Here is a 13,900-nt window from a genome sequence, read left to right as displayed (position 1 = left end):
TCTGCGGTAAAACTTTCCCATTATAATTTAAAAAAGGTGCAGCTGGTTGCGCTATTGACCTCACAATTCTGGGGTTTGGGGTTCAAACCCCAGTCACGCCTGTGTGGAGTTTGCATGTTCTCCCTGTGCCCGTGTGGGTTTTCTCCGGGCACTCCGGTTTCCTCCCACATCCCAAAAACATGCAACATGCATTGGACACTCTAAATTGTCCCTAGGTGTGATTGTGACTGCGACTGTTGTCTATCTTCATGTGCCCTGCGATTGGGTGGCAACTGGTTCAGGGTGTACCCAGCCTCCTGCCTGATGATAGCTCGGATAGGGTCCGGCACTCCCTTGTGAGGATAGGCGGCTCAGATAATGGATGGATGGATGTTTTATGCAGCATTTTAAATTTTTTTAGCTATTGTTCAGATGTAACAATCAGCTAACCACAAGATCAAAGCAGGAAATGATCTGTTCCTGGATCAAGCTGCGGATGTTGCTCTAATAATTTGTAGCTGGATGAAACGTTTTGAACTTTCACATCTTTTTGTACAAGTGTAAAAATAAGATAAGACCAAACTCGCCCTTTGATGCGACAACATGCAGAGGTCAAACAACAAATAAAGCAGTAGAGTACATCAATGTATGTTCTTGCCTTCTCGTATCGACAACCCTCGCTGAAATTTCTCCTAAAAAAAAGAATAAAGGCAAATAATAAATCAAAAAGTCAAAGGCATGTTCATCCTTTGATGCTTGCTGAGCTGAGGAAAAGTACTTTATCTGTCGTGTACTCTATTTTCTTAAACCCAGTTAAAGAACATTTATTGCATATTAACATGGTTTGAGGGATTAATCCTCACATGAGTAAATCTGAAGCTTGATTTTAGTCAACGCCCACCCCCCCAAAAAAAACAAGTGGATGCTGTTTTATGTACATGCTGCAGTGATTGACTTCGCTTTCAATGCTCCCACCTAGTGGTAATTGTAAACCAAACATGATGACGTCATTATCTAAGGGCATTACAGTACTGTGTAGACTTTAGGATGTAGTATGTATGTCATGTCATTATCCAAGCCACTTATCCTCACAAGGGTTGCAGGAAAGATGGAGCCTATCCCAGCTAGCTTAGGGCAAAAGGCGGACCACACCCTGAACTGGTCGCCAGTCAGTCACAGGGCAGATGGCGACACCATCACTGAGCGGGAATCGACCTCACGCTGCAGGCACCAAAGGCAGGCGTGTGTACCACTACACTATCAGTGACTCTAGTAGTATGTATGTACATGCAGTATTATCCAATATTTGGGTTCCACCCTCCAAGTGTAAAATTAATCCAGTTTAATAATTGAATTGTGTCTGCGAGAAAGCCATCCCTGATTCTGACTAGAGTTAGGCACAAGTTTGGCTAGTGCAGCCAGGACGGGCAAAGATGCGCTACTGTATTTTGTAGAAACAACTACATCCCTCACGGGTGCGCCGTCACTGGTAGCATATCAAAGCAAGAAGGCAGAGGTGTCAAACTCAAGGTCCGGGGGCCAAGTGCGGCTCGCCGCATGATTGTATGTGGCCCGCGAAGCCAACTCAACAGCGTTAATTTCCAAGATTCTTGTAAAAATCAGGACCACAATTTCAAATTTTCGTGAAGCATAAATGGTAAAGTTGAGGTATTACAAGCATTTTTGTGTTACCAAACACGAACAGTTGAAAAAAAAACCTTACCCCTGATTTCTGATCCAAAACAAGTTCATAAATTGATAATGTAAATACGATGAGATGATCCAATATTTTTGTGTTACAGTTGTAACGGCCCTCCCAGGGAAACCAGAACTACAATGTGGCCCGTGAGAAAAATGAGTTTGACACCCCTGCTCTAGACCACAGGTGTCAAACTCAAGGCCTGGGGGTCAGATCCAGCCCGTCGCATGATTTTATGTGGCCCGCGGAGGCATATCACATGTATCAACTTCCATGATTTTTGTTCAAATCTGTCCCAAAATTTCAAATTTTCATGTCATAAATGATAACATTGACCTATTATAAGCATTTTTGTATTACCAAACAACAATAGCTGGAGAACCCATTACCCTCGATTTCTGATTCCAAAACTAGTTCATAAATTTCACATGTAAATATGACGAGGCAGTTTAAGATTTTTACGGTTTCAGTTATAACGGCCCTCTGAGGGAAACCCTAAAATGTGGCCCGCTTTTTTTTTCCACCCACTCTGGAAAGGATATTTACAGTGCCGTGAAAAAGTATTTCCCCCTTCCTGATTTCTGTTTTTTTTTTCCTTTGCATAGCTACCACACACAAAGGGTTTGAAATCATCAAACACAATGCAGTTTTCAAACGACGAGTCCATTTATTAAGGCACAAAAAAAAATCAAAACCTTTTTGAGCCTCTGTGAAGTGCTGCCTCCACCAGCGAAAATACAATCAGTCCTTCAGTAAGACCAGAAATAGCATAAATACAGCGTACTGTATTGTAGATCCTTGCGGGTGTTTTGACAAACGCATGTCACAGACATTTTACATAAGGAAGACTTTTGATTTGTGAGAGTGGAAAAAAAAAGAAGCATGAATATCTGCTTTAACAGCTTTGTGGAAGTCTTCTGGCAGGCTGGTTGACTTTGATGGTCTTGTACGAGACAACAGCACCGTTCAGTGGTGACTGGAGGCAGAGTTCTAGATAACACAGATAAGTAGCCGTCAGAGCTGCACTTGGGAGTAATGCCCAGCTTTACCCAAAAAAAAAACAAAAAAAACTTGAAAAAACACACACACGCACTTGTTTTATGTAGAATATCAAATATATAGTTGCAGGAATTTTTCAAAGTACTCCAATGCAAGTAATGTTCAAATATACTGTACGTCTTTGCTGTCAGGCTGAAACGTGGTGTGTCCAAATTTGGTCAATTTCCCACTTTTTAATCAGTCGATATGACTGATTGGTTACCTTTACAAATTATTAACCAATCGTATTTTTTAAAAGTAGCTTGAGAACTTTAATAAGTGTTTAATAACTCAAAAGATATGCCTTTTTTTATTTCCTGGAAAATAATGTATTTGAGGTTGCAAGGATTCCGTCACTGTGCGTTTCTTTCGGCTTGTCCCTTTCGGGGTCGCCACAGCGTGTCATCTCAGATGAACGCATATATATGTTTGGCACAATTTTTACGCCGGATGCCCTTCCTGACGCAACCCTTCTCAGGGAGTGGAGGCCCCAGTGGGATACGAACCCACAACCTCTGTGCTCTAACCACTGAGCTACGGGGCCTCCTGCAAGGGCCCTTAGAATGTGAGCCTGGATGATTGTTTGTCTCCATGTTCCCTGTGATTGGCTGGCAACCAGTTCAGGGTGTACCCCGCCTCCTGCCCGATGATATCTGTGATAGGCTCCGGCACTCCTGCGACCTTGGTGAGGATAAGCGGCTAAGAAAATGAATGGATATTCCAATAATATTGTTGGATTTTTACCTATGTATTATAGTCTGAATGTTTTTTTCATTTTTTTTTATGTGGTTGTGAAAGTGCACTAAAGCAGCCTCACCAGACAAACGTTTTTCATCTCGGCTCAGATTTTTCCCGGTCATCTGTTTGAGTCTTGACTTGACCACGTTTGAACGCCCTGCTGGGAAACAACATATTCTCTCATTAGATCCTTCGCTCTAGACAAAATGGCCTCCTACGGGTCTCACCGCGGTCAGTCGCCGTCCTCGCCGCAGTCTTGTCCTGCAGGTGCTTGCATATGATGGCCTCGGCCCTCCTCCCGTTGGTGAGGGTGTCGGGCAGGGCCAAGATCTCCGTCTTCCTCAGGTTGCTCTTGACGGCCGTTGTGGCCGTGGAGCGAGCCACGGCTGGGAGGAGCTGCTGGTACTTCTGGTCCGAGAAATCCAACTCCGGGTTGTGAGCGGTTCGAGGCCTGCAGAGAGGATTTTGACTAAATGTACCTACCGTAATTTCCGGCCTATAAGCTGCGACTTTTTTTCACACGTTTTCACCCCTGCAGTTTATGCAGTGATGCGGCTAATTTGTGCGTTTTTTTTCTAACGGCTGCATGGGGGCACTCGAGCAGAAAAAGTAACAGTGAGACCGGTGGAATATATGTGCCGAGGAAATGACTTTTACCGGTCCAGCCCTGTTTGCGCTGCGCTAGCGTGTTACTGCCGCGTCTCAGTGATTTTTACCGGTATGTTTTTTTGTTAACGGCCATGTTAGTGCGGCGCTAGTGTTAGTGTGGCGCTAGTGTTAGTGTGGCGCTAGCGTTAGCGTGGCGGCATTTGCGTTAGCATTAGCACGGCGGTGCTAACATTAAACTCTGTTTAAAGTCTTTCTTCGTAAATATCTCGTGTTTCAATGTGGACACTTGCGGCTTTTACACAGCTGCGGCGTATCTTTGTACCAAATGGTATTTCCTTGACAAATGTACTGGGTGAGGCTTATAACCAGGTGCGCTCTGCAGGCCGGGAATTACGGTACTTTTTTAATGGCTCCTGCACAAATAAATCCGGAGTACCTGCCCACCCATCAAATGTGAAACGAAACAACCATGTGAATACTTTATGAAGTACTTTTTCCTGAAAACATCTGTAAGCAACCTTTGAGTAATTTTGCCAGATTATGGTTCTACTGTGTTTCTACACTCGTGACATGTTCAGGTCAGGTAGGAGAAGGTCCCCAGCCACTTTCAAGCAAAAGCATGTCACTTTTTGAAGCACCCACAACCCTCATTGGTGTGACACCTCTGCAATCGCCCCAAAGCCAAAAGGTAAGCAGAGCTGCATTGAGTTTTGGTAGATTCACAAATTAGCACGCTAGGTTTTTGTCAGATTCCGACATGATACCCGCCCATTAATATTCTGTTGTGACGTCGGGCAAGAGACGGCGTCGTTAGGCTATTTTCCACAATCCCGCCGCTTCACTGACTTAGAAGCGAGGCCAGGGGAAGATTGCGATGGTGGAAAATGGCAAATTGTAGAAAACGTCGGATGTGTGCGGCACCCGACTTCTGGGACTGGCATCAAGCATGTGCTTTTTTCTTGGGGTCAGGTTATGATTATTACCTGTGCTTGGTCAGGATGGTGTAGACCTGCTGCACCAGCAACTCGGCAGCTCCCGGTTTACAGTGCATCGTCCCGTACACCAGCTTCTCCGGCAGGTGGAGATGCAGCTTCTGCACTGTCTATTGGCGCAAAAAAAAAATGCTTTGAATAATCGATTTAAAATGAAAACGACGATAATCACACGCATTTAGGACATTAACGACATTCTTCCCTTTCCACAGTCAACTGGAAATGGAATGAAACTGGTTTTAAAAACAATACCAATTACATTTTGCCTCTGTCGGGATTACATAATCTTTTTTCCTCCTCTTACCCGACGTATCCTGTTCCAATTATCCTGCTTGGCCGAGAATGATGTTCCCTTGCTGTAGGCATGCATTTCAAAATCCCTGGGATAATAACGGCAAAACATCTCAGCTACGTGGTACCCACTGGAAAAATCCCTGGGGGCAAAAAAAATAATAATAATAATTTACACTCATTTGCCTTTTTTACGTCTATATATAAAACAAATCAGATTTATGTGCAGAAAAAAATGTGAATTTTATCGCTCAGCTCTAAGGGTTTATTTTAATTTCGATATTACGTACAAGGGGCAATATGAGGTACACTTTTCTTCTTGAATGGAGTGATCATGTGTATTATATACTAAAATACATGCACAACTATACACATATAAATAAAACAAATCAGATTTATGTGCAGAAAAAAATAAAAAAATGTATCGCTTACCTCTAAGGGTTTATTTTAATTTAAATATTACGTACAAAGGGCAACATTAGGTAGACTTTTCTTCTTGAATGGGGTGCTCATGTATGATATTATAAACTAAAATACATGGAAAAGGAAATCCGTATGATGGTAAATACTAATATCACTAACAACAGTGACATCTGTACTATTTATATGTATTGATATTGTTTGTTTTTTAAATGCCATTCTATTTATTTACTTACCTGCGTACGTTCATTGGATGAACGGTCAGTTCGAGACTCTGCAGCCATCTTGTGACGTCCCTCGGCAACCCCGTCATACTTTTTTTGTTTTCTTTTTTGTTTTTTTTTTGAACCCACCCTCTTGACCTCTTTTCCCGTCTCGTTTTGAGGGAAACACGGCGTGAAATAAACCGCCCCCTCCCTGTTTTCGATTCGTCGTCGTCGTCGTCGTCCCTTTATTACACGGGGGGCGGCTAGAGCTAAGCTAAAACTAGCCAGTGTGACGTAGTGGTTTTCGTTATGTGGCGTGTCTCCATGGAAACACGTTTCTTTTTCGGGGTTTTCAGGTGGGAACACAACAAAGGCTGCGGCGGCACTTTATTGCCTCACGCCGGTCAAGTGTGGAACTACTCCATCGCACGCCTGTTGAATTTGGTCGTTTTCGCATCAAAATTTGTGATAACATATCCATGTTTATTATCAACAACCATAGATATCGTATAAAAAAAATCAATTCACGTTGAAATGAATGAGACACCACCACAATAGATGACTAATTTAAAATAAAGGCTTTTATTGAGTTTGTAACAGTCTACAATGCAAAAATAGACTTGAAAAAAATAAAATAAAAAAATATTTTCAAAGTGCATTTTCTCCCGGATATTTATAGAGCCGATCCGTATAACCGGCAGCCGCCCGTGCGAACATTCACAACGTAGGACGAGTTATGTATTGGCTCGCTTCCCCACATATATTACGGGAAACAGGCAGCTGACAAAAGATTTAACTCGAGTGGCTATTTGTGTACAACCTATTAAAAAAGTGGTCATTGTCATTGGTACTGCAGGAAGTTCCGGATCCGCCCGGGCAGGGGCAGATGGCTAAGGAGGTGTAGCCGATCCCTGCCGACACACTTTCTGATACACTGGCGACACAGCTGACTCAGCAGTCGCGGCGTGGCTACAAAGTCGGAAAAAAAATCCCTCACGAAAAGCATTTATTTCTTAAAAGAGATAAATATGACTTATACCTTCGTAGAGGAGCAAGAAGCTTTCCGTCAAGGTGCCGGGCGGGGCCACGTCCACGGGCCGCCGACACTCCCCGTTCCGGGCGTTGATGTCGGCGCCGAAGTCCAGCAGCAGCTTCACCACCGCCGTGCAATCTTTCTCTGCCGCCGCGTGCAAAGGCGACTCCAGAGATTTGCCTTTCTGGACGTTAGCGCCTGACAGGGAAAGACAAAGTATCGAAAATATCGTCGGCACCCTCTGAATGTGCTTACCGACGCCCGACGACCGGATGCTTGGAGGCAGCGGGTCAAGCTAAGCTAGGTGCGTCGGTAAAGTGGCCCAAAGAATTTGAGGCAAGATGACGTCATGCATGCTGCGATCGCAACATCTTTGACATCCTCCAGACTTCCTCTTTCGTTTATAAGCGCTTCAAACTACAATTACCATAATTCCGGCCTACAGCGCGCACCTGGTTATAAGCCTCAGTACACAGAAAGATTTAACGGTAACGCGGCGCTAAGGCTAGCAGGACGCTAACGCTAGCGCGGCGCTAACGGTAGCGCATCATCATCGTGTAGAGAAAGTCACTGCTTGTAGGCTGGGAATTACGGTACTCACGGATTTTCGCTATTCGCTTCAGGGCTCGGTCCCACCGTATTTCCTTGACACCAATTAGGACGATCCTACCAACAAAGGGTTTTGCACGGATGTGTGGAATGTGCAGATTCAGAAACTAGCTGAGATTCGTTCCAAAAGAGAAAAAAAAACAAATAAGTGAAGTTATGAAAAGCACTTTTAATCCCGTTTTGGAAGCCATTTTGTGATGGCCTCGAGACAGTTGCACTGGTAAATATCACAAAACGTGTGATATTTGAACAGCTCCAGTGTTCACCTTTACCAGAGGTGGCGGGAAATGCCACGCATCAACAGTCCAAAACACTCATCTGATGCGTTTTGGAACTTTCGACTATGAGAACCGAAATCAAAGATGGAAAAAAAAAAAAAAAGATGTAAGTGCGTGGCAAGTTATGTATTGAAGATTACTGAGAAATTTGAAACTTTAGTAATTGTGTCATCGTTTTCTTGGTAAATAGAAAACGTGACACAATGGATGGATTATTTTTGACTTTTTATGTCAAGAAAATTAATTGGACGCGCTAAATTGACCCGAGGTGTGATTCCTACCCGTTGACAGCTGGGATAGGCTCCAGCACTCCCCGTGACCCTAGTGAGGATCAGCGGCAAAGAAAATGGATGGATGGATGTCAAGAAAATTAAAGTTGATATTGTCCTAAGGGTTTAAAAAAAACATATTCACGAGCGCTGAGAAATTGGAAAAAAAATAAACTAGGATTTATGTTTGGCTGTCATCTAGCAGTTAGCATTGGTGGTGGTGCGTTCATGAAAGCTGGGAAATCACACAATTTACTTTAGCTGCAAATAGACAAATTGAGTCTGGATCCAAAACGTTAGGCGTTTTCAACAAGACAATCAAAGGTGAAAGCGTGGGCAGAAAAGCAATGATGTCTTGGCATCATTAAAATAAACTGCATTGATGTTTTGAAAAATGCTGGGAAATCCCAAATATCATTAAGTTTGTGTTAGTTTTGTGTCTTTTTTGGCAACGTTGTCAGCGCGGGACTTGATTTACCTTCCCTCAGGAGCTTCCTGGCGCATTCCAACTCCTGACAGACGCAGGCCGTGTAGAGGGGCGTGCCAAAGTGGGGGAGGTCCGCGTCCACATCCGCGCCCCACGTCAGCAGAACCTCCACGCAGCCGGAATGACCTGGAGAGGGGGTAATTGTCATTTTTGAAACCCGCGGGACCTTCTGTTTCTGTTTAAAATACTCGGTTCTCGAACGTCCCCGTTCTCAAACAGATCGGTTTTCGGAAGAAAACTTAAGAGATTTTTTTGCTTCTGTTTTTGAACGAAAATCGCTACTCGAATGCTCCTGACAAAACCTGGAAATATCATAACGCGTGCAGTCAGATCAGGTGACCCATGACGCGCTTTGTTGTGAATTCCCACTCCGCCGAAAAAACCCGGAAATAACAACACACGTGGCTCGACCAGCTGACCCACGACGTGCTTTGTTATTGTGAATATCGAATGCACCGCGAAAAAATCCGGAAATAACATAACACGCACTACTACTGAAGCATAAATTTTAAGTAAAAAATAAATATATTTAAAAATTATTTTATTATATAAAGAATTTAAACTATACATATATTTCTACTATGCAGTTAATTATCAGGAAAAGCTAAAAAAAAATGCTTATAAAAGCCAAATTTTTTAGGTTTGGAATGCATTATTTCATTTTCCATTAATTGTAATGAAAAATATCAATTTGGTTTTTGAACACATCACTTCTCCTGGAACGGATTGCGGTCGTGAACCGAGGTTGGACTACGCAGTCCGAAGCGTGCCGACCTCTGCTGGTGGCCTCGTGGATGGGCGACGGCTGGTGCGCGAGGCTCTGAGCTCTGGCGCCGTTTTCCAGCAGGACTTCGGCGCACGCCACGCTGCCCACCGCGCAGGCGTTCACCAGCGGCGTGTTGCCCTCAACCGTTGGGGCGTCGACCTGCAGACACCCCCGGTTGGTGTTGCCGTCGGCAACGTAGTGCAAACATAGTCACGGTTTTGTAAAAAGCCACCTACGTCGGCGCCGGCGTCGACAAGGGCTCTGGCGCAGGGTGCGTGGTCTCCGAGGCAGGCTTCGTGGAGGGGGGTCACCTGGTCCAGGGTCACGCTGTTTACGTTGTGGCCCTGATAACAAGTTTAGTTCAATTTCTCAACCTTTTGCGCCAAGGCCGAACAGTTCTGAGGTCCCGGGTTCAATCCCGGACCCGCCTGTGTGACGTTTGCATGTTCTCCGGGCGGTTGCGTTGGTTTCCTTCGGGCACTCCAGTTTCCTCCCACATCTCAAAAACTAAATTGCCCATAGGTGTGATTGTGAGTGCGGCTGTTTGTCTCTATGTGCCCTGCGATTGGCTGGCGACCAGTTCAGGGTGTACCCCGCCTCCTGCCCGTTGACAGCTGGGATAGTTTCCAGCACTCCCTGCGAACCTTGTGAGGATAAGCGGCAAAGAAAATGGATGGATGCAACACTACTTGGACACTCTAAATTGACCCTAGGTGTGATTGTGAGTGGGGCTGTTTGTCTCTATGTGCCCTGCGATTGGCTGGCGACCAGTTCAGGGTGTACCCCGCCTCCTGCCCGTTGACAGCTGGGATAGGTTCCAGCACTCCCTGCGAACCTTGTGAGGATAAGCGGCAAAGAAAATGGATGGATGCAACACTACTTGGACTCTCTAAATTGACCCTAGGTGTGATTGTGAGTGCGGCTGTTTGTCTCTATGTGCCCTGCGATTGGCTGGCGACCAGTTCAGGGTGTACCCCGCCTCCTGCTCGTTGACAGCTGGGATAGTTTCCAGCACTCCCTGCGAACCTTGTGAGGATAAGCGGCAAAGAAAATGGATGGATGCAACACTACTTGGACACTCTAAATTGACCCTAGGTGTGATTGTGAGTGCGGCTGTTTGTCTCTATGTGCCCTGCGATTGGCTGGCGACCAGTACAGGGTGTACCTCGCCTCCTGCCCGTTGACAGCTGGGATAGGTTCCAGCACTCCCTGTGAACCTTGTGAGGATAAGCGGCAAAGAAAATGGATGGATGCAACACTACTTGGACACTCTAAATTGACCCTAGGTGTGATTGTGAGTGGGGCTGTTTGTCTCTATGTGCCCTGCGATTGGCTGGCGACCAGTTCAGGGTGTACCCCGCCTCCTGAACGTTGACAGCTGAGATAGGTTCCAGCACTCCCCGCGAACCTTGTGAGGATAAGCGGCTAAGAAAATGGATGGATGGATGAATGGATAATTTTGGACAAGTCTCACGTACAAATTTACATTTATTAAAGATGAAACTCCACCCCCTCAACCCGCCACCTCTCACCTGCACAATGAGCGTCCTGAGGGCGAGGAGGCGACCCTGACTGGCGGCGTCGTGGAGCGGCGAGCGGTCCGTCCAGGAACCTGTCGCGGCAGAAATGCATTCATGAGAGCGCGTCGGCGCGTTCGTCGGCTCAACCGTGAACGCTCGTGCGGAGAGTCCCTCAAGGCACGCCAGGCGGTTGACTGGAGCAGCTGATCAGGCTACGCTACGTCGCGCAGGTTATTGTGCGCAACAAAAAGAAAGAGGACAAGGTCAATCGGTGAGGTGAGGGGAGCCATTTTGACGCGGTTGAAAGTGTTCGCTACGCACGGCTGGAACACGCAATGTGCAATTACGCCTGATTTATTTTGTAGAAATAATCAAGGTTGAAGGGATCCAAATTTTAACGTCCTCATCCCCTCACTGGACAGGTTATTAGGTACACCTGATCCATTGCCGGCGTCACACGACTAAGACTTATTGAGCAGCCGAGGGTGTGCACGTTTGCGCTCTCGTTATCCAAGCTGCTTATCCTCACAACGGTCGCGGGAAAGCTGGAGCCTATCCCAGCTAGCTTCGGGCGAAAGGCGGACTACACCCTGAACTGGAACAAACTATCCATCCATTTTCTTAGTCGCTTATCCTCACAAGGGTCGCAGGGAGTCCTGGAGCCTATCCCACCTGTCAAACGGCACTAGGTGGGGAACACCCTGAACCGGGTGCCAGCCAATCGCAGGGCACATGGAGACAAACAGCCGCAGTCACGATCACACCAAGGGGCAATTTACTGTAGACTGTCCAATTAATGTTGCATCCATCCATCCATTTTCTTTGCCGCTTATCCTCACGAGGATCGTAGGCAGTGCTGGAGCCTATCCCAGCTGTCACCTGGCAGGAGGCGGGGTACACCCTGAACTGGTCGCCGGGCAATCACAGGGCACTCACAATCACACCGAGGGGCAATTTCGAGTGTGGGAGGAAAACCGGAGTGCCCGGAGAAAACCCACGCAGGAAGAACCTGCAATCTCCACACAGGCGGGTCCGGGATTGAACCCGGGACCTCAGAATTGTGAGGTCAAGGCTTTACCAGCTGATCCACCGTGCCGCCAAAACACATTATTCAATGTTTATTTTTTACTTCGCCGCCTGAAAATATTTGTAAAATTTTCAATTGGGTTGTGACCATTGTCGGAAAAAGTTTTAAAACGCTTTATCTTGGTATGACCAATTTATGCGAGAAATTCCCAAGAGTTCACATACTTTTTCCCCTCCTCTTTTCAAAAAAATACATTGAGGGTTGTTTTGAAAATGTGCTCACGTCTCTCTAAGAATGTTGTTGTGGTTTCGCTTCGGGGTGGGGAGTGGTCGGGGGGGGCTTCACTGGCACGGCTGGAAATGGAAAGTAGGCCAGTCCACGTGCACGCGCACGCGTGTGCACGCGTTCTATGAATAGAACGGAGAAAAGGAGTTGCCGGCCTTATGCCACAGTAACGAATGTACAGTTGACGTTGAGCTAATTAGAGTAGAGTTTGGGATCACTCATCATCTCTTAATGCGAATATAATATCTATGAATATGACGACCATGCATAATTAATTAGAATCAGTCTGGTGAGTGGAGTCGAATCACTGGGCGATTTCGCCAAGACGCGTGGACGTCCCCCCCCCCCCCCCGCCCCCCGGTCGACCGGCGTCCGGCGCGCACTCACCGCGCTGCTGGGTGTAGTCGTAGAACTCGGCCGATATCCTGGCGGCCTCCTTGCGGTTGCCGCGGACGATGTAGAAGTAGGTGAGCAGGTTGAGGGAGATCTTGACGAAGAGCTTGAAGCAGAAGAGCGCCAGGATGCTGAGGTAGACGTTGGACAACTGGGCCGCGAAGGGTTTGTTGTCCGCGGAGGAGCCGCCGCCGGCCAGCTGCTGCTGCTGCTGCTGCTGCTGCTGCTGCGATGCGTCGGACATTTCCTCGGCGACTGTGACGGCGGAAGGCGGGACCCGCTGGTAGAGCGGGGGGGGGGGGGGGAACAGAATGGAAAAAATTCCCTGCAGCTGTTGGGGAGACTTGAGTGTGGCTGCAACAGTTGTTATTGTAGCGAGGGAGCAAAGGCGGGGGGGGGGGGGATAACACTCGCTGTGCTATTTATAATAATGTATGATAAAACAACACAATGCTATATGCAGAACATTGCCAAGCAAAATGGAGTCACTCGGAAGTCTATTTTGGTCATCTGCACAAAAGAAAAGGGGAAAAGGGCACGTCTCTCCGATGGCAAGATGGACTTCCGATTTTGGCAGCTAGGGGGCAGTCAGCGCTTCTGCTGAGTGATCCGCGCAACACTGGGCCGGCAACAAGAAAGTGGGCTTCGGAGGCTGAAATTTATTTTGCATGAAATGGTTGTTAATATAGGCGGCACGGTGGGGCAGCTGGTAATGCGTTGGCATCACAGTTCTGAGGACCCGGGTTCAATCCCGGCCCCGGCTGTGTGGAGTTTGCATGTCCTCCCTGTGCCTGCGTGGGTTTTCTCTGGGCACTCCGGTTTCCTCCTCCATTAATTGGACACCCTAAATTTCCCCAAGGTGTGCTCTTTGTCTCTATGGGCCCTGCGATTGGCCGGCAACCAGTTCAGGGTGTACCACGCTTCCTGCCCGTTGACAGCTGGGAAAGTTTCCGACACTCCCCGCGACCCTCGTGAGGATAAGCGACAAAGGAAATGGATGGATGGATGGATAGTGATTAACACTTGTACTTATTTTTCACTTTCCTTTCAGGGAACATAAATGACGCAGATCAGGAGCTAACATGAAAGTTATTTTTTATTTCATCCAAAATCCAAATAATTTAAAACAGAACAAAAACTGAGATAGCCCAGTCTGGCTCTCCGTGGCTCAATTACATTTTCCCTCAAATATGAATTTGATCAAAAAATATGTTTTCTTTTTCTTTAAATCTAAAAAAAATGTTTTATTTTTCTTAAAAAT

At 46.4% G+C, this 13,900-nt stretch overlaps 2 protein-coding genes across 3 annotated transcripts; both read right to left on the bottom strand.

Moving 5' to 3' along the window:
* Nucleotides 1–2,320: 2,320 nt before the first annotated feature.
* Nucleotides 2,321–6,334, bottom strand: spata4 (spermatogenesis associated 4). Of its 2 annotated transcripts, none has more exons than XM_061834138.1 (6): nucleotides 6,003–6,334; nucleotides 5,360–5,489; nucleotides 5,047–5,165; nucleotides 3,682–3,905; nucleotides 3,534–3,614; nucleotides 2,321–2,668 (listed from the first exon to the last, which is right to left on the bottom strand). In XM_061834138.1, exons 1-6 carry the CDS (start codon nucleotides 6,077–6,079, stop codon nucleotides 2,574–2,576), a joined length of 726 nt encoding a protein of 241 aa, XP_061690122.1. In that variant the 5' UTR covers nucleotides 6,080–6,334; the 3' UTR covers nucleotides 2,321–2,573. The 2 variants fall into 2 exon arrangements, with proteins under 2 accessions (XP_061690122.1, XP_061690123.1); XM_061834139.1 differs by having other exon boundaries at nucleotides 3,534–3,611; nucleotides 6,003–6,333.
* Nucleotides 6,335–6,565: 231 nt separating this feature from the next.
* asb5a (ankyrin repeat and SOCS box containing 5a) lies at nucleotides 6,566–12,927 on the bottom strand. The gene is made up of 7 exons (XM_061834132.1): nucleotides 12,634–12,927; nucleotides 10,947–11,026; nucleotides 9,651–9,758; nucleotides 9,423–9,573; nucleotides 8,640–8,774; nucleotides 7,012–7,203; nucleotides 6,566–6,941 (listed from the first exon to the last, which is right to left on the bottom strand). Exons 1-7 carry the CDS (start codon nucleotides 12,881–12,883, stop codon nucleotides 6,814–6,816), a joined length of 1,044 nt encoding a protein of 347 aa, XP_061690116.1. The 5' UTR covers nucleotides 12,884–12,927; the 3' UTR covers nucleotides 6,566–6,813.
* Between the last annotated feature and the right edge of the window lie 973 nt (nucleotides 12,928–13,900).

The sequence above is a fragment of the Syngnathoides biaculeatus genome, chromosome 11, assembly GCF_019802595.1.
Source record: "Syngnathoides biaculeatus isolate LvHL_M chromosome 11, ASM1980259v1, whole genome shotgun sequence".
Classification (NCBI taxonomy): domain Eukaryota; kingdom Metazoa; phylum Chordata; class Actinopteri; order Syngnathiformes; family Syngnathidae; genus Syngnathoides; species Syngnathoides biaculeatus.
The sequence above is the reverse complement of the archived record's forward strand: the minus strand, read 5'-3'. Positions and strand labels throughout refer to the sequence as shown.